The 25,562-nt window shown below is 44.8% G+C and overlaps 1 protein-coding gene across 10 annotated transcripts in view; it reads left to right on the top strand.

Annotated features, from left to right (window-relative positions):
- DOCK3 (dedicator of cytokinesis 3) overlaps nt 1-25,562 on the top strand; it is a 599,374-nt gene that overhangs the window by 560,261 nt on the left and 13,551 nt on the right. For 7 of the 10 annotated variants that reach the window (XM_076008055.1, XM_076008080.1, XM_076008059.1 and 4 more), the window contains 10 exons: nt 10,309-10,395; nt 11,808-11,912; nt 16,006-16,147; nt 17,197-17,603; nt 18,068-18,247; nt 18,881-18,964; nt 19,086-19,202; nt 21,608-21,729; nt 22,910-23,048; nt 23,565-23,712. In XM_076008055.1, the coding sequence (XP_075864170.1) occupies nt 10,309-10,395; nt 11,808-11,912; nt 16,006-16,147; nt 17,197-17,603; nt 18,068-18,247; nt 18,881-18,964; nt 19,086-19,202; nt 21,608-21,729; nt 22,910-23,048; nt 23,565-23,712 (1,531 nt within the window). The remainder of the gene's footprint in view (nt 1-10,308; nt 10,396-11,807; nt 11,913-16,005; nt 16,148-17,196; nt 17,604-18,067; nt 18,248-18,880; nt 18,965-19,085; nt 19,203-21,607; nt 21,730-22,909; nt 23,049-23,564; nt 23,713-25,562) is intronic. The other 3 variants (XM_012771410.3, XM_012771412.3, XM_076008073.1) reach the window with 2 other exon arrangements.

Raw genomic sequence — 25,562 nt, forward strand, 5'->3', positions numbered from 1 at the left:
ATGACTTATTTCTAATATGTAATGTGTAAACAGAGGTATGAAGACTGCCAAACTGGAGAACCAGGACTTTCCTTTCTTTTGCTGTTTGATTAGAATGAACCCTAAGGCTGGGCATGGTGGCTCATGCCTATAATCCTAGCACTTTGGGAGGCCAAGGCAGGAGGATCACTTGAGGTCAGCAGTTCAAGACCATTCTGAGCAACATAGCGAGACCCTATCTCTACAAAAATATTTTTTAAAAAGAGTAACCCCTAAGTCAATATAACTTTTTGTGCCATCCCTGTGAGAAGACAACAAGGACACGTAAAAGCACACATCTACTAGAGCTGGTAGAAGTGATTGGATTTCAGACACCTGGTAAGGAGTTTTAGGGTTAGCTTTTCCTCCTGCCTGAAGGAGGGAAACCAACGGAAAAGATGTAGATGGGGATGCATTGTACCTGCAGTTTATTCCTTACCTGTGTAGAGAGATAGCTGTCAAGCCCCCAGACCCACCAATGTTCCAGCACATCCCTTGATGCTGGCAGAGTGTCTTGAAACTCTTGGTTCTGGCTCACTCTAAAGTTAATTGGGGGAGGCACTGTGGAGCATCAGGATTACAATGTGGGATAGAGATGCCAGCAAGACAGATGAGCATTGATCCCAAAGGATAAGAAGACCTGTTTTATTGGAAGTTACTGTCAGCAGGCAGGGTGCCTTTAAGCCCCCCATGGGGTCAGCATCACCTAAATGAGCAGTCTCCCAAGGGGTGGCTCTTGACAGGCTGGCCAGAAGTCTACACAGCTCAGTTGCTCAGCCAGCTCCTGTGGAGCTGCCTGCCAGGCAGACTCTGTTGCAAGTCCTTGGCTAAAACCTGCCCAAGCAGCATTTGGAACCAGAGACAGGACTGACATGTGCCCCCTTGAAAGCTGTAGTGTGAGGGTATAAGATGTTTTCTAGCTCTTTGAGGTAGAGGCATTGTATTATATTAGGGCAAGGAGAAGAAGTCCATTTAAAAATATTTTTGGTTTGTTTCAATCTTTTTAATTGGTCATACAGTTTCAATCCATATGGTATTAATTTATTCAAAGGACAGAAATAATATGCTCTTTCTGAGAAACACAATCCCAAATGAAAGTATTGTCCTTCTCCCTGATGCTATTTCAAATAGTAATTTTAAAAATATATTTCTTTATGATTTAAAGATTCATACTGAAATATTTATTGGTGAAATTATATCATACCTGAGATTTGCTTCAAGGACTATAGGGAAGAGTCAGTGGATGGGGTATGAATGATACAAGAGTCCATGAGTTGGTTATTGTTGAGGCTGGATGATGGGTACCTAGGGGTTTATTCTTCTATTCTCTTTATTTTTTTGTATGCTTGAAATTTCATATAATAAAAAAATATGTTTTTATTAGTATTTAGAGTTGGGGAGAATAGCCTGGGTAAAATGTCAAGTAAACTAATGATTCCCAATCAAGCAAAAGAGAGAAAACACTATATTTTTTTAAAAGGAAGAAATGGACAATATTGCCTCTTAAGAAGGTCCACTTATTGGAGAGACTTCTGCATAATAGGAGCCATACCACAGAAATAGTCTGGGATCTGACTAGGCAGAGATCATCTAAAGCCTAATTTAAGGTTAAATTTTTCCATAAAGGAAATTGTCAGACCTACTACCAAGTCCCTGGGTAGACACTTTCTTCCTGGTTTACATACTTGTTTCCGAGCTTATATGATCTGAATTTATAATATAACTCTTTCATTAACTCATTAAATAAATCTTTATTGAGCTTCTTACACATGCCTAGAATTGTTCTAGGCTGTAAGGATAAAGTAAATAAATAGGGTACCTACACCCCTCCCATGCAGTTTTTATCTAACCAAAACTAATACAACAAAACCACTCAAAAGCTAAAAATTAAAGGCCAGATACCACAATGGCTCAAGAGATAAAACAAAGCAACAAAGTTCAACCCAACAGGAAGAACAGAATTTTGCCCCACCTATCAGTTCTCTCAGTAAATGTCAACAGCTTAAACTTCCCACTCAGGAGACATAGGCTGGCCGAATGGATTAAAAAAAATGCAAGCCAAGTATCTGCTGTCTTCAGCAAACACACCTAACCTGCATATACACTAAAGGTAAAGGGGTGGAGATCAGTATTTCAAGCAAACGGAAGCCAAAAGAAGGCTGGTGTGGCAGTTTTGATTTCAGATAACCTAGTTTTTAAACCAACAAAAGTAAAGAAAGACAGAGGGTCATTATATAATGGTGAAGGGTACAGTTCAACAAGAAGACATAACAATTTTAAATACGTATGCACCCAGCTTAGGTGCACCCAGATTCATAAAGCAAATTTTTAGTCTAAACAAATTGATAAACAGCAACTCCAGAATAGCCAGAGATTTCAACACCCCACTGACAGCACAGGATAGATCCTCCAAACAGAAAAATAATAAAGAAATAATGGATTTAAATAGAACTCTAGAACAATTGGGCCTGACTGACATTTACAGAACATTCTACCCGAAAAACGACTGTACATTCTCATCAGTTCATGGGACATTCTCTAAGATTGACCATATCCTAGGACACAAAGTATGTCTCAAAACATTTTTTTAAATAGAAATTATACCATATATCTTTTCAGATCACAGTGGAATAAAAGTATAAATCAACCCGAACAGAAACTCTCATTCCTACACAAAATCATGAAAATTAAACCACCTTCTGAATGATTACATCATAAATGAAGAAATCAAGATGGAAATAAAAAAATTATTTGAACTAAATGACAAAGGAGACACAAGTTATCAAAAAAAACAAACATACAAAAAAAAAAAACAAAACCTTTTACAGGGTGGTAGGCAGGTGGGAAGGGGGAGGAGGAGAAGGGTGTATACTTACATAACCTGTGCGGTGTGCACCACATGGGAATTAGACAGGCTTGAATCTCTGGCACATGGGGGGAAGGAGGAGTGGCAGGGGCAATATATGTAACCCTAACAATATTTATACCCCCATATTATGATGAAATAAAAGGGGGGGAAGGGGCACAAAAGGAAAAAAAAATCTGTGGGACATGGCTAAAGCAGTCCCGAGAGGAAAGTTTATTTCCATAAACGCCTATATCCAAAAGACAGAAAGATCACAAATAAACAACCTAATTAATCGACTCAAAGTGCTAGAAAAAGAAGAACAGACTGACCCCAAATCCAGCAGAAGTAAAACTAACAAGATCAAATCAGAACTAAATGAAATTGACAAGAAAACTATATGGAAGATTAATAAAACAAAAAGTTGGTTCTTTGAAAAAATAAACACAATTGACATGCCTTTGGCTAGACTAAAGAAAGGCAGAAAAGAGAAACCTCTAGGCTGGGTGTGGTGGCTCATTGCTGTAATCCTAGCACTCTGGGAGGCCAAGACGGGCTGATCGCTCGAGGTCAGGAGTTCAAAAGCAGCCTGAGCAAGAACAAGACCCCATCTCTACTAAAAATAGAATGAAATTAATTGGCCAACTAAAAATATATAAAAAAATTAGCCGGGCATGGTGGCGCATGTGTGTAGTCCCAGCTACTTGGGAGGCTTAGGCAGGAGGATTGCTTGAGCCCAGGAGTTTGAGGTCTCTATCAGCTAGGCTGACGCTACCACACTATAGCCAGGGCAACAGAGTGACACTCTGTCTCAAGAAACAGAGAAATCGGTCTCTGGAATTAAGATAGCAGACATGAAACACCACCAGACAGAGTGTCTCTTCAGAAAAGGCAGATTCTAGCAGAAATTAGAAGAAAGAAGATGAGCATACATTGGACAAGGGACGGAAGGAGGGGTACCTGAGACCACGGGAGACTCCACGGGAAGACGTTGCAGAGGAGAACTGGAAGCTGAGACCGCTGGAGCAGCCTGGAGACCAACGGGAAGTGTAGGTGGCTCAGCCAAGTTTCCCCTCCCTTACATCTCGGACTGCTGGTGGGCTCCCCAGCGGGTGGAGAGACCTGCAGACACCAGCCCAGTGACGGCCGCTGCCAGTGAGCAGTAAGCCAGTAGCGGACGCGGCACCAGACTCCCAAATCCCTCTGGGCACCTCTGTGTGCACAGTCCCAAGCCGCGCGGCAGGCGCCATATTACCTCATTCTCCCCTCCGCCGACCCTACCCGTGCTGCCCAGAGGGACAATACAGCCACCAGCTGGAGGCACCTCCAGGAAACAGGACCTTCCCTTTTGAGACCTTACAGCTGACTGAGGGGAACTCAGGCTGTGAGCTCCCTACCCGCCAGCCCTCCCAGGTGCTGCTGGCACAGTGATCCCAGGAGAACGGGGCAGACCTTGAGGCTGAGAGACATAGACCCAGCTTGGGCTCCCCGTGGTGAATTGGGACTGGCACTCCTCTCCCTAGTGGGGATATAGTTTGAACTCTGGGGCCCAGAGGTCAGACCTGCAGACCAGATCCCGTGCACCGAGGTCTCGCATTGCCCGGGGCACAGAAGAGATATACATGAACAGCCTACTGAGGTGTGTGTGCCTTCAGGAGCAGATCAGCATCCTAGAGGGCAACCCTCCTCCCAAAGGGAGGCCGTGTGCCCAGCCCTGGTGGCTTTCCTACTCAGGGAACCTCCCCGCCGACATCACAGTCGGGGAGGCCCGGTGGGGTGAGGTCCACCCTGCTGGGAGAGGCCCAGGAGTAGCTGCAAAATTGGGGAGGGTGGAAAGAAGCCAGGCCCGCTCCAGACTGTGGGTCTCAGACAGCCCCACCCCCACATCCAGACTTTCTGACTGAGCGGGGCCATTCCAGCCCCTCCCTGACACCTTTGCCTGGAAGCAGAGAACAGAACTTTGACCCCTGCTAATGACATTGGTGGTGCCTGAGGGCAGGCTTACCCAACCCAGCTCCACCCAGACTCTCTCCTAGACCAGCCCTCCCTGAGGGGGAGAAAAGGACACACCTGGAAGTCCCAGGGCCCCACCCACCACCTCAGGCACTAGAGTGCCTCTCTATAGGAACAAGAGCTGATAACAGGACACAAAAACAACAGAGTAGCCTGTTCCTCCAAGCAAGCGCCACCTACTGACAGGGACGGCATCCTGCACACCCTTTTCACGGCACCTACTGACTTATACAGGGAGTGGTCAAATCTCACCCACAGACACCACCTACTGGCTCAGAAACTAAACAAGGCGTGAGAATACCCAAACGAAAACCTAAAGGAAAGAAACAACAACTGATCAACATGGGAAGAAAACAGCGAAGGAACTCTGGAAATATGAAGAACCAGACACTCTTTGGGGGAAAACACACCCCCAAAGAGGAGCACCAGCCCCCTAGAAACAGACACCAACCAAAATCAGGCAACCAAAATGACAGAAGACGAATTTTGAATATGGATCATAGGAAAATTCAACGACCTGCAAGAACAACTCACTAACCACATAAAGAAACCAAAAAGCCTCCAGGACCTGAAACAAAAGTACACTAAAGAAATCGACACAATGAAGAAAAGTTTAACTGAACTCCTGGAAATGAAGAATCAATTCAGGAAACTAAAAAATACAGTGGAAAGTCTCAAGAACAGGATAGATCAAACAGAAGAGAGAATCTCACAGATTGAAGATAACACCCTCCAATTAAATAAATCAGTCACAGAGATAGAGCAGAGAAACAATAGAAAAGAGCAAAGCCTACAAGAGATGTGGGATTATGTGAAGAAACCTAATGTGAGGGTCATAGGGTTACCAGGAGAGGAAGAAGACAACACTCAAGGGTTGGACAAGCTATTTGAAGATATAATAGAGGAAAATTTCCCAGGCCTTGCTAAAAATCTCGATATACAAGTTCAAGAAGCTCAGAGGACCCCTGGGAGATTCAATGCAAACAGGAAGATGTCACGACATGCAGTCATCAGACTGACCAAAATATCAACTAAAGAGGCTCTTCTAAGAGCTGTACAACGAAAGAAGCAAGTAACATACAACGGAAAGCCAATTCAAATAACACCAGACTTCTCTATTGAGACTTTACAAGCAAGGAGAGACTGGGCCCCATTCTTACTCTTCTGAAACAAAACAATGCCCAGCCTAGAATCTTATTCCCTGCAAAACTAAGCTTAGTATATGAAGGAGAAATAAAGACATTCTCAGATAAGCAAAGTCTCAGAGAATTCATCAAGACAAGACCAGCCCTACAAGAAGTACTGAAAACAGTCTTACCCATAGATCAGCACAATAAACACTCATGAATGTAAAACCACACAAATGCTAAAGATCAAAGCCTAGATACCACTATGGATCAAGAGAGAAAACAAAGCAACAAAGTTCAACCCAACAGAATGAACAGAAACCTGCCCCACCTATCAGCTGTCTCAGTAAATGTGAATGGCTTAAACTCTCCACTCAAGAGACATAGGCTGGCTGAATGGATAAGAAAATACAGGCCAAGTATCTGCTGCCTTCAGGAAACACATCTAACCTGCAAGGATGCATATAGACTAAAAGTAAAAGGGTAGAGATCAATATTCCAAGCAAGTGGAAGCCCAAAGAAGGATTGCTTGAGCCCAGGAGTTTGAGGTTGCTGTGAGCTAGGCTGATGCCACGGCACTCACTGTAGCCTGGGCAACAAAGCGACACTCTGTCTCAAAAAAAAAAATGAAAATGAAAATAATCCATCATGACTAAGTGGGCTTCATCCCAGAGATGCAAGGATGATTCAACATATGCAAATCTATAAATATAATTCACCACAGAAACAGAAGCAAAAGCAAAGACCATATGATCCTTTCAATAGATGCAGAAAAATCATTTGACAAAATTCAACACCCTTTTATGATAAGAATGCTCAACAAAATAGGCATAGATGGGGCTTACCTAAAAATGATACAAGGCATATATGACAGACCCACAGCCAACATCATACTTAATGGGGAAAAATTGAAAGCATTCCCACTTAGAACTGGAGCAAGACAAGGTTGCTCACTATCTCCACTTCTATTCAACATAGTGCTGGAAGTCCTGGCTATAGCAATCAGACAAGAGAGTGGAATTAAAGGCATCCAAATGGGGACAGAAGAGATCAAACTCTCACTCTTTGCCGATGATATGATATGTTTAGAAAACCCCAGGGATTCAACTAAGAGACTCCTGGAATTGATAAATGAATTTAGTAAAGTCCCAGGATACAAAATCAATATACACAAATCAGAGGCATTAATATATGCCAATAACAGTCAAATTGAGAACCAAATCAAATACTCAGTACCCTTCACAATAGCAACAAAGAAAATAAAGTACCTAGCAATATATTTAACTAAGGAAGTAAAAGACCTCTACTGGGAGAACTATGAAACACTAAGGAAGGAAACAACAGAGGACATAAACAGGTGGAAAACCATACCATGCTCATGGGTTGGCAGAAATCAACATTGTTAAAATGTCTATACTACCCAAAGTGATCTACAGATTCAATACAATCCCTATTAAAATACCAACATCATTTTTCACAGATATAGGAAAAATAATTTTACACTTCATATGGAACCAGAGAAGACCTTGTATAGTAAAAGCAATTCTAGGCAATAAAACAAAATGGGAGGTATGGATTTGCCAGATTTCAAACTATAGTACTAGGCTATAGTAATTAAATCATCTTGACACTGGCACAAGAATAGGGATATTGACCAGTGGAACAGAACTGAGAACCCAGATATAAAAAAATCCTCATATAGCCATCTAATCTTTGACAATCAGACAAAAACATACAGTGGGGAAAATAATCCTTATTCAATAAATGGTGCTGGGAAAACTGGATAGCCACATGTAGAAGACTGAAGCAGGATCCACACCTTTCACCTCTCACAAAAATCAACTCAACTTAGACTTAAACCTAAGGCGTGAAACTATTAGAATTAGAAAAACGTTGGAAATACTCTTCTAGACATTGGCCTAAGCAAAGAATTTATGAAGAAGACCCCAAGGGCAATCACATAAACAACTAAAATAAATAAATGGGACCTGATCAAACTAAAAAGCTTCTGCACAGCCAAAGAAACTGTCATGAGACAAACTGACAACCTACAGAATGGGAGAAAATTTTCACATGCTACATATCCAATAAGGGGCTGATAACTAGAATCTATTTAGAACTCAGGAAAATCAGTGAGAAAAAATCAAACAACCCTATCAAAAAGTAGGCTAAGGACATGAACAGAAACTTTTCAGAAGAAGACAGAATAATGGCCAACAAACATGAAAAAATGCTCAACATCTCTAATCATCAGGGAAATGCAAATCAAAACCACAGTGAGATATCACTTAACTCCAGTGAGAATGGCCTTTATCAAAAAGTCCCCAAACAATAAATGTTGGCCTGGATACAGAGAGATGGGAACACTCCTACACTGCTGGTGGGACTGCAAACTACTTCAACCTCTATGGAAAGCAATATGGAGATACCTCAAAGTGATACAAGCAGATCTACCATTTGATCCAGCAATTCCACTACTGGGCATCTACCCAGAAGATCAAAAGCCACTTTATGAAAAAGACACCTGCACTTGAATAAACGTTTATAGCAGCACAATTCACAATTGCAAATTTGTGGAAACAACCCAAGTGCCCATCAATTCATGAGTGGATTAATAAAATATGGTATATGTATACCATGGAGTACTATTCAGCTCTAAGAAACAATGGTGATATAGCATATCCTGTATTTTCCTGGATAGAGCTGGAACCCATTCTACTAAGTGAAATATCTCCAGAATGAAAAAACAAGTACCACATGTACTCACCAACAATTGGTATTAACGGATCAACACCTCAGTGAACATACAGGAATAACATTTATCGGGTGTTGGGCAGGTGGGAGGGGAGAGGAGGGGATGGGTATATACAAACACAATGAGTGAGATATGCAACGTTTGGAGGATGGTCCCCCCTTTGACTCGAGGGGGGAGGGGAGGCATGGGCAATAAAGTCCCCAAACAATAAATATTGGTGTGGATGTGGAGAGATAGGAACATTCCTACATTGCTGGTGGGACTGGATACTAATTCAACCTCTGTGGAAAGCAATATGGAGATACCTTAAAGCGATACAAGTAGATCTCGTAATCTAGTAATCTAGTAATTTGATCTAGTAATCCCATTACTGGGCATTTACCCAAAAGAACAAAAGACACTCTGTAAAAAGACATCTGCACTTTAATGTTTATAGCAGCACAATTCACAATTGCAAAGATGTGGAAACAACCTAAGTGCCCATCAATACATCAGTGGATTAATAAAATGTGGTATATGTATACCATGGAGTACTATTCAGCTATAAGAAACAATGATATAGCACTTCTTGTATTTTCCTGGGTAGAGCTGGAACCCATTCTCCTAAGTGAAGTATCCCAAGAATGGAAAAATAAGCACCACATGTACTTACGAGCAAATTGGGTTCACTGATCGACACCTAAGTGTAGTGTTATCTAGGAATAACATTTATTGGACATCATGCGGATGGGAGGTGGGAGGAGGGGACGGGTATCTACATATGTAATGAGTGAGATGCGCATTGTCAGAGCTTGAGGCTCTGACTCGAGGTGGAGGGCAAGGGCAATATACTTAACCTTAACATTTGTACACCCATAATATGCTGAAATAAAGAAAAAATGACTAATATAACAAAAAAACTAATAATTTTTTAAAACTAAGATAACTTCAGAGTACCAGAACAGAAATGGACAGGGAAGTTCCTGTTCTTAACAGAGTAGTCAGAGAAGGCCTCTTCGAGGTAGAGGCATTTGAGCAGAGACTTGGAAGTTGTACTAGAGCTAGAAAGCCACTGTGTTGTTGGGTGTTTTCATTGTTGTTGTTATTTTTGGTTTTTTGTTTTTGTTTTTGTTTTTTGAGATAGAGTCTCACTCTATTGCGCAAGGTAGAGTACAGTGGCATCATCATAGCTCACTATAACCTCAAACTCCTGCGCTCTGCGATCTTTCTGCCTCAGCCTCCCAAGTAGCTGAGACTAGGCACTGGTCACCACACTTGGCCAATTTTATTTTTTTGTAGATACTGGGTCCCACTATGTTACTCAGGTTTGTCTTAAACTTCTGGCCTCAACCAATCCTCTCACCTCAGCCTCCCAAAGTGCTGGGATTGTAGGTGTGAGCTACCACGCCTGGCCTCAAATTGGTTTTGAGGCATATGTTCTTTGTGACATATGAGTTGGAGCTAGCAGGAGGCCTTTTGTTGTGACCTCTAATGTATTCAGTATAGACTTAGGCTATTCTGAGGATGCTTGAGGTGCTAAAGCCCTGTCCCTGTTCTTATTTCTGACATAGAGCTGGGAGTTTGGGATCCCACTATGCAGGGAGCTGGCATGTCAGTATGAGAGCCTCTACGATTATCAGAGCCTCAGCTGGATTCGGGTAAGCTTTGCCCCTTCCCCTGTCCCATCCCTGACTAGAGGAGCCAGGACTTTGCTGGCATCAGTTTCTAATTGAGCATTTACTATGGACCTAGCCCTTGGTTTAGTGCTGTGGACAGTACAGAAGAATCAGAAACCAAGATTCCTATCCTTGAGATACTTGCAGTCTGACTAGGGAACCAAAACACACACCTGACAAATAATTGTATGATGTGGACTCCAAAGGCCACTGATGCTCAGGAAAGGGAGAACCTAGCATAGGCATAATAGAACGGGGAGTTCATGGAGGAAGTGGAAACTCAACTTCATGAAGAAGCTTTTTTGAAATGATTTTGTGTAAGGATACTACATCTAAAAAACTTTATAAAAGCTCTCCTCACTTTGGCTTGTGGTCACTAGCATCTTGTCCTTCTTAAATTTTGAATATTTTACTTCAAAGAAAGGAACAAGGACAAGGTACTTAAATGCTCCATAGACTTTGAAGGTCTGCATCAAATTTTTCCTGGTTGTTGATGCTGGGTTCTGAATTATAACATGTGCTGATTTCTTTAGCAAACAGAGGTTAACAGTCTTAGCACACCCTCGTCCTTGTGGCTAACTTTCCTCTGTTCCCTGATCACGACAGGGGTTTGGGCATCTTCCTCTAGCAATAGCTTCTTGACTGGTTTTGAAGGCCACTATTCCCTGGCAGGCTGGCTTGATTGAATTCATTACAGCTATCTTCCCACTCAAAGTTTCAGTGAGTTTTTTTCTAAATGTGAAGCCAAAACTAAAAGTTCAGCCCAAACTAAAAAACTTACCAACTTTGGTAATGCTAAATAAACATCATGGATATTAGTTAATTTTTTAAGTTTAAAAGTCTCCTAAATTGGAACCAGTACCAGTAGTGCTGGCATCTGAGCTTTCCTCACGATGGTTGTTAGCATCTTTAGTCAGACAATAGATGAACAAGAGCAGGTGCAGTTGAACTGATGCAAAATGGTTCTGAGACTTGCTGGTAGCCAGCTACAAGCAACCCTAGTCAGGGGTCAGCCAGTGGAGTCAGTATCAGTCAAAACCAGAAATCCCTAGGCAGAAAAAGTCCATGTTAAATGTGTGCCCCCCAAGTGCAGGAAGGCCAGATCTCAGTGGAGCTTAGTCCACTCTCTGGGAAGAACATTCAGAGCAGCCACACAGGGCTGGGTGGGCAGGCTGGTCCCCATCCCACTGTCAGACAGCGATGATGGAGGGCTTTCTCTTCCATGATGCAGCTCCCAGGAGAGAAGCTGGTCATGGCCAGGGGCTCACTTCCATCTTACCTAGATTCAGTTGCCGTGATCCCTTTCCAGAAGACACTGTCCAGTAGGCTCTGGGAGAACTTGCTTTGGACACCAACAGCAGTGAAGCTAACCTGAAGGCCTTTCTCATTCATAGAAAATGGAGGCCAGCTACTATGACAACATTATGGAGCAGCAACGCCTGGAACCTGAGTTCTTTCGAGTTGGCTTCTATGGCAGAAAGTTTCCTTTCTTCCTTCGGGTGAGTCCATTCAGGTAGTCAAAAAAAAAAAAAACATATTTTGTTTTACACATAATTCACTTAAAATCTATACTCTTTTTTTCCTTTTTGCCTATTCTACTGAATACTTGTTTTCTAAGGACTGAGCAGTCAACAAAAGACATTTGACTTTATTTTACTGGACTGGCTACCAACTTCAGACTGTTTTAGACTACTGTATTATTCTGTGGCTACTAGGAATGTGTAAGGGTGACTTTCTTACCAAATCAACTGAGTCTCTTCAGGAAGTGACCAGGGCCTAGAAATGTCCCATAGGAACCTTCCAACTTCTGTTTCCAGTGCCTAGAACCTCCACTGTGCCTCTTCTTATCCAGATAGGGCCCTGGCATAGCGCTGACCTCAATAGTAGGCTGGCCTCTTGGGATTTGTCCTCTAAGATGGTAGTTTTTGTCTCCTGGCCACACTGTAGCTTATGCAGCCCGGATGGAGAACTTTTGGTTTTGGAGAACCTGGACGACACTTCATATAGTTCCTGGGGCCCTGAAAGAGCTGCCAAGCAGTGGGTTTGGCTGCAGAAAGCCCCTTTGAGGCCAATTCTGTGACCTGGGATGACAACAGCCATTTCTGTCCACTATTTTCTGGAAGGCTGGGCTGGAATATAAACATTGTGGAAGGAATGACTGAGCACAGGCCTGCTTAAGCAGTTGTGATTTTTTTACTTATTTAGCACAATGCAGAGGCTCCAGGAACAGTCGGCCTGCACCTGTAGATTATATCCCACAGAGATTTGTTCTCAGCTGACCTACATGAAGCGGTCCTGATGAATGGGCCCTGGAACAGTTGAGACCTGAGATTAGCTCTGATTGCCTCCAGTTCCAATATCTTACTAAAATTTAATGTCTGTAAGTCTCAGCAAGTACCTAGGAACATTCATGGAATCCCTTTGATATGTTTGGGATCCCATCTTACTGAAGAAATTTATTTAGCCAGTGAGCAATAACAAGTTTGGTATCACATGATAGGTCAACCAGGCTTAATGGATCCTCTAAAAAATTCCAATCTGCTAGCAGGAGGGTTAGGGCCTACCACATTTCAGATGTAAAACAGATGCGCTTGCACTTTTCCTGAGCAGCAGTCATTCTAGGCTGAAAGGAAAAATGACCTGTGTGGAAACTGATAATGTGACAGGGGCAGCAAGCTCGCTCTGCCTAATTGTGATCCCCAAGAAGACTCTGATGCTGTGCCACAGGAGTGTTCCTAGTAACAAAATGGGAATAGAGAGACTACCTTAGGAGGGCTGGGCCTCCTTCATCTCTAGTGACCATCCAGCATAGGCCTTTCAGAAGTGGCATATTTGTTGTCCCCATCAGCAAAGATCATACAACAACAATGGAGGTAGAGGTCAGCAAAGGAGGTAGAAGAATTGTATAAGTATTAGAAACCAAAAGAATCTCCATAAAGTCCTTTGACAAACTAATGATTCTGGCCCTGTAACTTGCTTTTTTTTTTCATTTTATCTTTGCAAATCATGCTTTATTATCATTTTATTCTTATTGTGTAGATCCACAATTTTTGTACATCATAAATCAGATTTCACTGCAAAACATCATTATTTTGAATATCACAAAGTCAGGCCCTGGTATGTCCTGTTTCTGTTCCTGCCAAGCAGGAATGCTCCATCACAGTTTGACCTGGCTCCCACCCTCTCACGGTCACATCATAGGGCATATCAGTGTCTCAGGGTTCTTGGAGCTTTCTGACAACTAGGACCTCGCATAGAACCTGCACTTAAGCCTTCCAAATCATGCTTGCAGGCAAAGTCTGAATGTCCAATGTGATTTCAAAGGCTCTAGTAATGGAGGAAGAATAACAAAGAGTGTTAGGAAATGTCACCTGTCAATCCATCCCCATCTCTACACAAGGATAAGTCTCTAGGAACTATGATTCATGTATTCAAATTTCACTGGCCTTTCAGCAGTTTCTGATAGAGATAAAAAAAGAAAAAAAAAAGAAAAAAAAAAAATTTCACTGGCCTAGCCACATGCTGCCTTCCCTTCCTTCAGTTACTCAGTTCATCTGTAGCCAACAGAATAAATTCCAGTGGCAGTAGCTATTTGCCTTCTAGATGGCTAGAAAAAAGTACAAAGCAGTAGTGGCCAGATCTGCCTTATGTGGAGATGCTGGAGCCCTCACCAAAGTGAATGAATGTGATACCAACAGCCAGCCTCAAGGTTAGCACTGTGTGCCTTGTTCCTGTTGGGCCTTCCCCGAGGGCTAAGTTACTCCCTCACCATCCCTGAATGCATAGGCCATCTATTACTTTAGCTCTGTCAGCTTGGTTTCTTTGGACCATCTGCCTGCCTCACCTTACAAATGTGATTATCTACTAATCTGCAAGGAGACAGGAAAACATCCAGCCCTGCCTTCTTGAAGAATTTCTATTTCTCTTCATTTGACCCAAAAACAGACATTGGTGAGGGTTTTACATATGTGAGTGGAAATGAAAAGGCCAAATTTTCACAAGTACTTTATTTGTCAGTTTTGTTTATCAAGCAAGAGACTTAGAAATCTCTGTCCTTTGACTATTGGTCTATTCCACTGGAGAAGCCAGCCTACTCCTCTTGCCTTTAACTTCCCTTCTGGTGTTACCCTTCCGTTCTGATTCATCCAGACACATGGCCCAGCCTTAGCTGAGTTCTCCCATAGTAAGAAGGGAAGTAAAAAAAGGCAGAAATCCTATTCCAGGAAGGTTGAAGTCCTCCAAGGCCTGGCCCATGATCAGCCCTGTTCTGGGAAGCATATGGCTGGCCCTGTGGAGCCTCTCTTTCTCTCTTTTCTTCTGAAGACATGCCAGGAGGGGCTGCCAATGCCTGACACCACTTTATTGAAATAAGTCTGGTTAGGCAGTGGGCTGGGCAGAAGATGTCACCAGTGGGTTTCAGAGGAACTTCCTCCAGCCACCCACTCATGACCAGCTATGAAGTAGGCAGAGCAGCAAGGAGGATGGTGCCTTGTTTGCAAAGAGACTTCAGTCTACAAAGAAAATACTGAATCCTAACCCAAACCAAATGTGATGTAACATAAAGTTTTAAGAAATGTGAAGTTAGAATGATGCTGCTGACACGTTTGCAAAGGAATTTGCTGCCAAGGGGGGTTATTAATGTAATAAACAGTTACTGAATACCTACTGTGCACTGAGAAATGTTTAGACTGTTTCTCCCAGCTGACAAAAGTGATCCTTCAAAATCACACACCTGATCATCCCCATATTTAAAATTATTTTGTGGCACCCATAGCAATCAGTCCTTGGCACATACGTACTGACTTCTTCAGTCAACCTCCCACCAGTTCTCCATACACACCTTTTTTCCAGCTGTACCTTTTCCTGTCTTGGCTATTGTTGGCTGTTGTTGGCTGTTTTTTAGCCAGTGAGCAATAACAAGTTTGGTATCACATGATAGGTCAACCAGGCTTAATGGATCCTCTAAAAAATTCCAATCTGCTAGCAGGAGGGTTAGGGCCTACCACATTTCAGATGTAAAACAGATGCGCTTGCACTTTTCCTGGGCAGCAGTCATTCTAGGCTGAAAGGAAAAATGACCTGTGTGGAAACTGATAATGTGACAGGGGCAGCAAGCTTGCTCTGCCTAATTGTGATCCCCAAGAAGACTCTGATGCTGTGCCACAGGAGTGTTCCTAATAGCAAAATGGGAATAAATAGAGAGACTATTTGCCTTGATTATCACTGAACATACATAAATTGCCCTTCCCCACTCTTTTCTACCAGGTCAACCCTGATGGACCTTTCAGGACTTCTTAAAAGCATGACTTTTTCCAAAATCCCAAACCCCACCTTGCTCCCCTTCCTGGGAAAGGTGCCTATATCCCACCCCCAGGGCTGCCATACACAGTGCAATTCTTGTTTCATCTGTCCCTCTCCTCTTGACTTTCATTTTCCTTAGGACAGGGACTGAGTGCTATGCCTCATGCCTGCCCCAGGGCCTGGTACAGAGGAGGTTCCAAGATGTGTTTATGGAATGAGTAGCTACTGACTCCCATGTGGAGGTTGGGAGCTACAGGCAAGGCACAGTGTATGCTTTCATGTTTGTGACAGAACAAAGAATACGTGTGCCGTGGCCATGACTATGAGAGGCTGGAGGCCTTCCAGCAGAGGATGCTCAGCGAGTTCCCACAGGCCGTCGCCATGCAGCACCCCAACCATCCTGACGATGCCATCCTACAGTGTGATGCCCAGTGTATCTTTTGACACTTGGTGGGGGGAGGAGGGCAGGGGCCCTGGGAGGTGAAGCCCACCTAGTCAGCTGCCCTCCTTTGTCAGTCATACAGAGTATGTTACCCATAGTCCTAAGCCTGAGTGTGTCCTCATCACTGAGCACACACTTAGCAAGTCACTCATGCCTCACAGAAGAGACAGTGCCATATCCTTAGCCACAGGTGGTTTAGTCTTCATCAGGGCTTTGGGGAGACCTTTATCCCTCAGGCTGGCTGCTACTAGCAGCTTAGTCCCCACCCTTCCCTATGAAGGCCCTGCCCAGGCAGCTAGGAGCAATTACTGTGCTGGGTGATTTGGGGTCCCACCAGGGCTCTTGTCACAGGGACACCATCTGGGCTGTGCCCTGCTCCACTGCCATGTGCACTATTATTGTCTCTTTGTCAGCTGGACTGGGGCAGAGCCCTGGGGATGAAGGGGCAGGGAGCAGATGGGGAGTTCCTGTGGTTTAGTGGCACTTGAAAGTCTGAGTGCAAACATTGGCCTGCCCCTCATCGCCCCTCACACAGCTTCCTTGGAGACCATGTGATGGTCGCCATGGGTGTGTCAAGCTTATTCCAGACAGGGGAGAGCAAGTGAACTCCCATCTGTTTCTTGCCACAAAGACTCCAAATAGTATTTTATTTAAAAATTATTTTGCAGTAAATATAGTTTACCTGCAGGGGACAGGCCCATGCCCTTGTAGCCTTCTCTCAGTCCTGTGGGGTGGGTACTTGCATTCCCTTGACCTCTTTCCACTTCTTTCTTAAAGGGGCACCACAGAACACTTGAGTATTAACATCTAACCTTGGCTGAGTGCTCATGAGACTCACTACTGGAGCAGGGAGGGGGAGGGGCAGATAGAGAAATTTGCCTAACTGCACTTGGGTCTGATCTGCCCTTTTAGATGTTGCTGCCTCCACCGCTGCTCAGTAGGGAACAAGGGCTATGGTGTCCTTTGAGGAGATGGCAGGGATCAACCACTTAGGTCCATCTCTTTGGCAAGTCTGGGTTTCCCCTTCACTTTCTACCCAGACTTGCAGATCTATGCAGTGACGCCCATTCCAGATTATGTGGATGTTCTGCAGATGGATAGGGTCCCAGATCGTGTCAAGAGCTTCTATCGCGTCAACAATGTGAGGAAGTTCCGGTACGACAGGCCTTTTCACAAAGGCCCCAAGGACAAGGAGAATGAATTCAAGGTGAACAAATCTAGGAAAGCAGGGGAAGTGCCCAAAGCAAGTCCAGGAGCAAGCCTTACTTTCTTGGGAACATGCCACTATTTTATCCCAGGGGTAGGCAGGCTGTGGCAAAACTTGCCTAACTATCTACACCTGCCTATTCCTTTCCTGCAGAGCCTATGGATTGAGCGCACCACGCTGACCCTGACCCACAGCTTACCTGGCATCTCTCGATGGTTCGAAGTGGAGAGGAGGGAACTGGTGAGATATGTCTCAGATGAGGCTGAGCTTCACAGCTGCTCCCTCAGCCCTGACTCTGGGGAACTTTCTCAAAGGACAGAAGAAAGAGAGAGCTTCGGCCACCTGCCTGGCCTAGGCTCCCACAGGTCAATCCTGTGCTGGGATCTTTGTGTACATCTCTCATCTAATCCATACAGCACCCCTGGGCAGTAGGTATTTTTAACCTCCTAGTTTATAAATGAGAAAACTATTCCCTGAGATTCAGGAAGCCAGAGCTCTCTGATTTCAGAACTAGTGCTCTTTGCTATTTGCAGTACTTCCAAGTGCTTATAAATCAGAAGAGAAAAGTAGAAAGGATGCAGGGAGTCTAAAGTCCACAGGACTTTAGGGGAATCAACATCATAGGTCTCAGATCCCTGCTCTCAGGAACATGATGAGGGGTTATCTTTGTTCCTGGGATGACACTGTGTGCTGTATACCCCCAGGTAGAGGTAAGCCCTCTAGAGAATGCCATCCAAGTAGTTGAAAATAAGAACCAGGAGCTACGAGCCCTGATCAGCCAGTATCAACACAAGCAAGTACACGGCAACATCAACCTGCTCAGCATGTGCCTGAACGGTGTCATCGATGCAGCTGTCAATGGAGGCATTGCACGCTACCAGGAGGTGAGCTAGAGCCCTAGACCAAACCCACACAGGCACCTTGGCTAGAAAGGAAGTTCCCAGGCTCCTCGTCTCAAGAGTATAGCCTCTTTGGGTAGCCTTCCCAACTAGCCCTCTGTTGGCTAAGCTAACTTGAGATGGTCCTGGGATGAGACCCTAAGCTCTCTACCACTCCTTATTTCTGTGGCACAGTTCTCTGGCGGGGACTTTTCTTCATTTTTTTCTCTGAACTCTGACAGATGGGTAATCTATCTGATTATGGAAGGATAAGTGGCGTCCAAGAGGAACCTGGGAGCCCAGCCCTTCATGAGAAGTGAATTATAGGCTGGCTAAGAGGCTAGCCCCCACTTCCAGGCCACCAGCCCTGCCTGCCCTAACTAGGCCATCCAGGCTCCTTGAGGGACTGGGCCCAGCATCTAGGCTTAGATCACTTGGCCTTCAGTCCTTCTCAGATGGAAAACACACCTCTGATTGCTGGAGGTCAAACAAGCCAGGCTGGAGGTGCTGGTGTATGTACCTGTGAAGAGAGACAGCCTGGCTGCCTTTTAGGCGGCATCTTTGTACTCCAGTCTGCTGGGCCCCATCTAAGTAATAGTCCTGTGAAGAATCTTGCTGACTTGGCCTTTCCTTTCACAGGCCTTCTTTGATAAAGATTATATCATCAAACACCCAGGAGATGCTGAGAAGATCACCCAGCTCAAGGAGCTCATGCAGGAGCAGGTATGTCTTATAGGGCTTGGAGGCCAGCAACCAGGTAGGAAAAGCCATGCACTGCAAGATGGTTGCAGTTCTCAGGGGCTGCCCAGGGTTCAGAGAGTGGCCTTGTTTGTCATCCTAATAGGTGCATGTCCTTGGAGTCGGGCTAGCAGTTCATGAGAAGTTTGTGCACCCAGAAATGAGGCCTCTGCATAAGAAGCTGATTGATCAGTTCCAGATGATGCGGGCCAGTCTCTACCATGTAAGCTAATCCCTGTCCTACTGCAGTAGAGCCAAGTGTCACTTCCTCCCAACCAGCACCACAGACCAAAGGAGAGTAGGAGGGAGGAGGCATAGAAGAGAGGCTGTCCCTGCCACAGAGGCGCAGGAAGCTGGGGTAGATCCTATATCCAGGGGAGGGATGCTCAGAATCTTCTCACACTCACTCCGAAAAGAAGAGTCAGATTTGAGGGCAAAGAACATCTTTCAGGGCACTGAGCTAGTGAACAGAGGTTTTTGTATGTGTAGGAAAAGAGCTAAAGTATATGGCCCACATGTAGAGGGATCTCTTTGGAAATGTTTTTTATCCTAAGAGCCTAAAGAGATAAAGCATGGCCTGAGCCAACCTGCTTTCCCCATCTCCCTCCTTTCTCTCTCTCCCTCACCATTTTCCTCTTCTTCTTTTCCCTGTTTTTTACCCTTTCCCTCTGAGCTCCTCCCTCCTTTTTCCTTACAACTTCCTCCATAATGTTTGGTGACCTAGGCTTGTATCTGTAAAAGCCTAGAATGGGCAATACTTTCATGATGGCTGTTCTTAGAGGGGTCAGGCAGGTTCTGAGGGTAGACCAGGCCCCAGAAGGTCTTCCTAACTCTGGCCTGGCTCTTCAGCCTCCACAGCAGAGTTTGGCCCTGCTGATACACACAGGGAGGACCTGTATTCTAGGACTAGTTTTCCTTGGCAGGGTCTTACATGGAATGCTGGTTGGTTGAGGATAGAGTTCAAGTGCTCTTGAGTCCCCTAATCACATACCCTCACCCTTTTTTTAGCCATGGAGCTAACTCCAAATGTTTTCTAGAAATGCTTTCCTGCTAAACAGGCTGGCCCCCAAATCTCAAGGGTATGAGCCCAATTACCTGCTGCTATCTTGCACCAAAGCAAAATTTCTCTTCTCATTGCCCAGGACCACTGGGTAGAAATAGCAGGAAGACAAGAAGTAGAGCTGTTCAGTCCTACACCAGGCTGTCAGGAACAAGAAATTCCCATTTAGAGTTGGCCACCAGCCACAGAGGCCCTGGGGGAGGTTGGACCACTTGGATTCAGTAGGCCTGACCTGTTTGGAGTTGACCTGCTTTGTTCTAGCATGCTGGTGTTCTGGTCATCTCAGGCTCCAGGCTCCCAGCACAGGTCTTAGCCTATTCCTGCACAAGTGTGTACAGCATGAAAAGCAAAAAGAGAAAAAGAAGCTTGTTATAGTTTGAGAGATGGGCACATTTTCCACCTTTCTAGGAAAGTCTGTAGAGGCTGAAATTTCTCATTTCTGTTATGATTCTCCCATGGTATTTTAAGGTGAAACATGCAGAGATGGTCTTTTATGTTTCCTGCTTAAAATTGAAATGTCAATTTAGTAAAGAACTTGGGCAGTGTCACTGAATGTGATGAGTATTCCATTGCCTATCATTCTACTGTTTCCTGACATTATGGCTTGTCTCTGCTATGTGCAGACTTCCCTGTCACAGCAGATGGCCCAGGAAGGCTAGCACCTGGCCACTGGGGAGGTTCTCCAGCATGCGGGCAGCCAGGTCACTGCAGCAAAAAAAAGCACAAAAACACTTGCCTTCATGCATCAAGGTCTTCGGTGTGTGCACGTGAAGGTGTCCTCTCTGTCCTCAGGAGCACGTTTCAGCCCTCTGCATGCTTTGGAAGAAGGGGCTGGAAAACCTTGTGCTTCTTCAGGATAAGCTCAGAAACATCCCGAGTGGACTTAGGGCTCCTGTCCACCACAGATTAAGAAGGACTTGAGGACAGTTGTGCTTTGTGACCTCAGTAAACAGGGGCACAAATCAGCATACTGTTATCCAGTAGGGTTTGAAATCAGAAGTTTCTTCCAAGAAGTCTACATACTTGATAATTTAATTACACTAAAATAGAACTGTGCTGTTTTTAATTACTTACATTAGGATTTTATGTCCCATCTTCCCAAAGACTATGTCATAGGCAACTTAACCCAGGTCACTAAGAGCTAGGCCATTTAGCAATCCAGTAAAACTCAGTCCCAATCCTTATGTAAGAGGTACCCACTAACTGACAGCTGATAATAAGCTCTTCTTCTCCTCCTTCCCAGCTCGAGTTCTACTTATTCTATAGTGAAAAGGCCTCTTAACACATTCCTATGAGCTCAGACTGTCTTTAGCCTATTCCATATGTGCTTCTATTAAGTCAACCTAGGGTCCTATGGCCTCTGGTATAGGCTCCAGCGTAGTTAGGAGGAATTTTTAGTTGTAAAGAAGGCATTTCCCAAGAGAAATCAGCAGTTCAGATTCACCCAACAGTATATGACTCTTTTTTGTTTCTTTTATATTTTCGGCCACTAGCCAGTTCTTCCCTCCTACCCATTAATTACTTATTTATTCTTTACTCTCTATGAAGGGGCATTCATTTCTCAACAGGAGTTTCCAGGTTTGGATAAGCTAAGCCCTGCATGTTCAGGCACCAGCACCCCACGGGGAAATGTTCTGGCATCTCATAGCCCCTTGAGTCCTGAGAGCATCAAGATGACTCACCGGCACAGGTACGGCCTTAAGGCTGGGAGGGTTCCCTCCAGAGAGGTAAGTCTAAATGTCAAGGGTCAGAGGAAAGAAGTCCTAAAGAGTACTTGGTGCGTACTCACTCACATTCCCTCTTACCCACGCCACGCACACAGCAAACACTTGCATAGCTCCTGCCATAGAACCCACAATATATACATGGTATTGTGGGAACATGGAGGAGGGTGTAAGTTTTAAAGAATAAGTAGAAGTTTGCTAGGCAGAAAGAGTTGAGGTGAGAAGGGTGATGGAGCAAGATCCAGGCAGAGTGACTGACACATACAGAAGCCTCAAGATGTGAATAAGCCAGCCTGGTCAGTACTACAAATAAAGGCAAGTGGCTAGAGTGCAGGTTCCAGGGCACAGAAGGGGGCCAGGACCAGCTCTGAATGGGCTTTGTTTATGCAGGCCTTTGGACTGGATCCCAAGGGAAATAAAGATCACCTATCAGTTTTAAGGAAGAAAACAGCATAGTGATGTAGATATCAAGGTGTGGCTACTCTGAACTCAGGAGTCCTGGTTTGCCTGGGCTCAGCTGAGAGTACTCAGAGCTTCTAGGGCAGAAAGTCCAGGTTGGGGGATTAGGTCATTGAGAGGAGCCCCTTACTTGGGTTTGTTTTCCAATGTGAGCATCAAATCAGCACAGAGTGGGCACTCGGCAAATAAGCTGGAACAGATGAATGAGAGGCTTCCTGGTATTACTGGAGGAGAGCTGTTGGCAAGCCTGTGGCCACAAATGTGGAAGGAAGCCCACAGATAGTTCACAGCCAGCTATTCTAATAGCTTCCCCATACCAGGAAGGCACTGTGACCTAGGAGCAGATCCCATCATGATGTGGGTGTTGGCTCACACTACTACCCCATAGAAAGGGGGCCCTAGGATCATCAACCTGGTTTAGCATCTCTCTATTCCTCCTGAGAAATTGCTAATGTCAGCAGACTGAGTAGCCATAAACCATTTAGCTCCCAGAGCAAGGGCACCTGAGTAGCAGCTCAGAGCCACTCCAGGCCTCAGATGGGTATGAGCATTAGCTAGGGAACCTCAAACTAGTGACTGAGACCGGGGATGACTGTTTCACACATTTCCCTCTGCTATTCCCCTACCACCCAGATGGTTTCTCAGCCATGGGCCTGACTCCTCCCTATTTCCCACTCTTGCTCACAGCCCCATGAACTTGATGGGCACAGGCCGCCATTCATCATCCTCTCTCTCCTCACACGCGTCTAGCGAAGCAGGAAACATGGTGATGCTAGGCGACAGCTCCATGGGCGAGGCTCCCGAGGACTTGTACCACCACATGCAGGTACCAGAGCTGTCCAGGGAGACGGGCCACGTTCCATGCCTATAGGATTGATCTTTCTGTTGGAGGGTCTGGTATGAGGGCTGGTAACCCTGCCTAGTTCTCTGGTTCCTGAATTCAGAACACCCCTCACCAGAGCTAAGTCTTGCCTTCCCTCCACACACCATCCGAAGTCTCAGCTCCCAGCCCTTATTTCCCAAGAAGGAAATCCAGCTTTAGTCCTGGCTGCTCTCAGAGATCCCATGGGAAAGATCCTCTGCCAGATTGCCCTCTTGCCTGGCATTCCTTCTGGCTTAGTCCTGCTTCCTCTATGGGCACCAGAGCAGAGCCAGCCCGACAGCCCTGTTCCATGTGGGTGGTGCAGGTGGCCCTAGTGCCAGCCATTAGCCTGGCCTCCATCAGGATATAGCATCAGGCACTGGGTCTGGGCACCTCAGGGCATCAAGAAGCCAACTCTGCACCAGCCCAACAGTCCTGGCCATTCAGACCTCTATCCTGCTGATTTTTCTCCCTTTGCAGCTCGCGTATCCCAACCCCAGGTACCAGGGCTCAGTCACCAACGTCTCTGTTCTGTCCTCGTCCCAGGCAAGCCCTTCTTCTTCCAGCCTGAGTTCCACTCACTCTGCACCATCCCAGATGATTACCTCTGCCCCTTCCAGTGCCCGAGGTAAGGATGGCAGGGTACTGCTTGCAGAAGGGAAAAGAGAGGACTTTGTGAACCTCACTCGTCCTCCTCTCATCTGTGACTGTCTTGAGAGCAGCCCTATGACTTAGCAAATACTCGTGTGTGCTTTTAGCACTGAGGACTCGAGGGTTCCTGCCTCCAGACCTCTCTCTCTGGCTGGCTTTAGACCCTGCTCTGACAGTGGTTGCTGCTGTCACCAGATAGCCAGCCATTGTACCTCTACCTCAGTAAGAGGATACACAGTCTAGGAGAAAGCTCAGCTCTTTCCCATTGAAATGTTTGTTAGAAAAAAGTCAAAGTCCAAGCAAAAGTGAGTCTTCTGTCTTAAGGAATCAAGCATGATTGCAGAGTATGAAAAGTAAATTTGAAGGCTAAAATTAACTCTGGAAAATGTTATTCTAAAACAGCAACAACAATAAAAAATGCTTTCTTCAGTTGGGAAAGGCTTAATCAGGAGAGATGGCTCTGTAAAAACCTGTTTACATTGTCAATTATTGCTTGGTTTCTTATTCAATTAAATAAATATTGTTCTTTAGAGCCAGCATCTTTTTCACATTCTAATCCTAGTTCCTGCAGTGAAAGTAGAATCTGTTCCTTTAGACAGAAACATTTATAGTGGAATAGAAATGAGATGTAATAAATAATAAGATCTAATGTTTCTCAGGGTCGTCGGCTATGCAGGATAGTGACAGTGGTCTGAGCTTGCCAGCCAGTCGCTGGCTGTTGCTTCCAGGCTTCAGAGGGAAAGGGGTCTCTTCATTCTTCTCATTATCATGAAGACAAAGAAAAATAGCACAAATTTATGACATGGAAGATCATTAAATAAAGAATCTCTCCAAAGCACACAAACCTATGAGGACCACAGTAGGAAGGGAGAGAACAGGAGCAGTGTGGCATAGTGGAAAGGTACAGTGACCACTGGGAAGAGCCTTGGCAGAGTGGAGGGAAGGGGGCTAATGTTGCTATAGATGCAGCCACAGACTTTCACCTGAAACATCTAGACCAACCCCTTATTTCCTATGGGGGAACAGGTCCATTTCCTATGGGGGATTAAGGCCATGTAGCCAGTTCATGGCCAAGCTGTGCAAGTCTTTACACTCACCAGCCCTCAATCTGATGCCCATTTTACTCTCTGTGTTACCTTCCTAACATGGACTGTGGGATTCAGAAAAGGGGAGCCAGCATTTGGAAGCAGACATTTTTAGTGCTAAATTAGACAAATGAACCAAAAAAACTTGGTACATGCTAAGATTTGTCATTATGTGAAGGCTGCATAGAGAAGGAACAGTGATTTGTGTTATAAGAAGGCACACTGAAAGATGGCTTTATGAATAAAAAGGAAGGAAACCCTGTGAAGTTAGTTGTGAGTGCTGTAGCAGAGGTCGGCCTTTATAGAGTCTTAAGGTAAATGCTCCTCCATGGGGCAGCAGAAACAGATTTTGGAATCCCACCTGTTTGGGTTTTTTTTTTTTTTTTCGGCATATTATGGGGGTACAGATTTTAAGGTTTGAATAAATGCCCATCCCCCCACCCCCCACAAGTCTGAGTCTCCAGCATGACCATCCCTCAGATGGTGCGCATATCACTCGTTTTTTCCTAACCAGAAGCCTCTGTAAGATATGCTCAGCCATATCTAAGACTTTGGGTAGTCTTGCTGAAGACAGATCTCTGAATCGTGAATGTTGATAAAGACAGAGGCAACAAAGGATGGATATTTTAACTCAGTTCTGTTCTGACATTGCTCAGCCACTTCCTCTAGGCTATGCATGGTACTCAGTGCCCTGGAGAGAACAAAGAGGAGGGACCACTAGGCCCTTTTGTCAGAGACCTCA

This window comes from Microcebus murinus, chromosome 1, assembly GCF_040939455.1.
Source record: "Microcebus murinus isolate Inina chromosome 1, M.murinus_Inina_mat1.0, whole genome shotgun sequence".
Lineage (NCBI taxonomy): Eukaryota > Metazoa > Chordata > Mammalia > Primates > Cheirogaleidae > Microcebus > Microcebus murinus.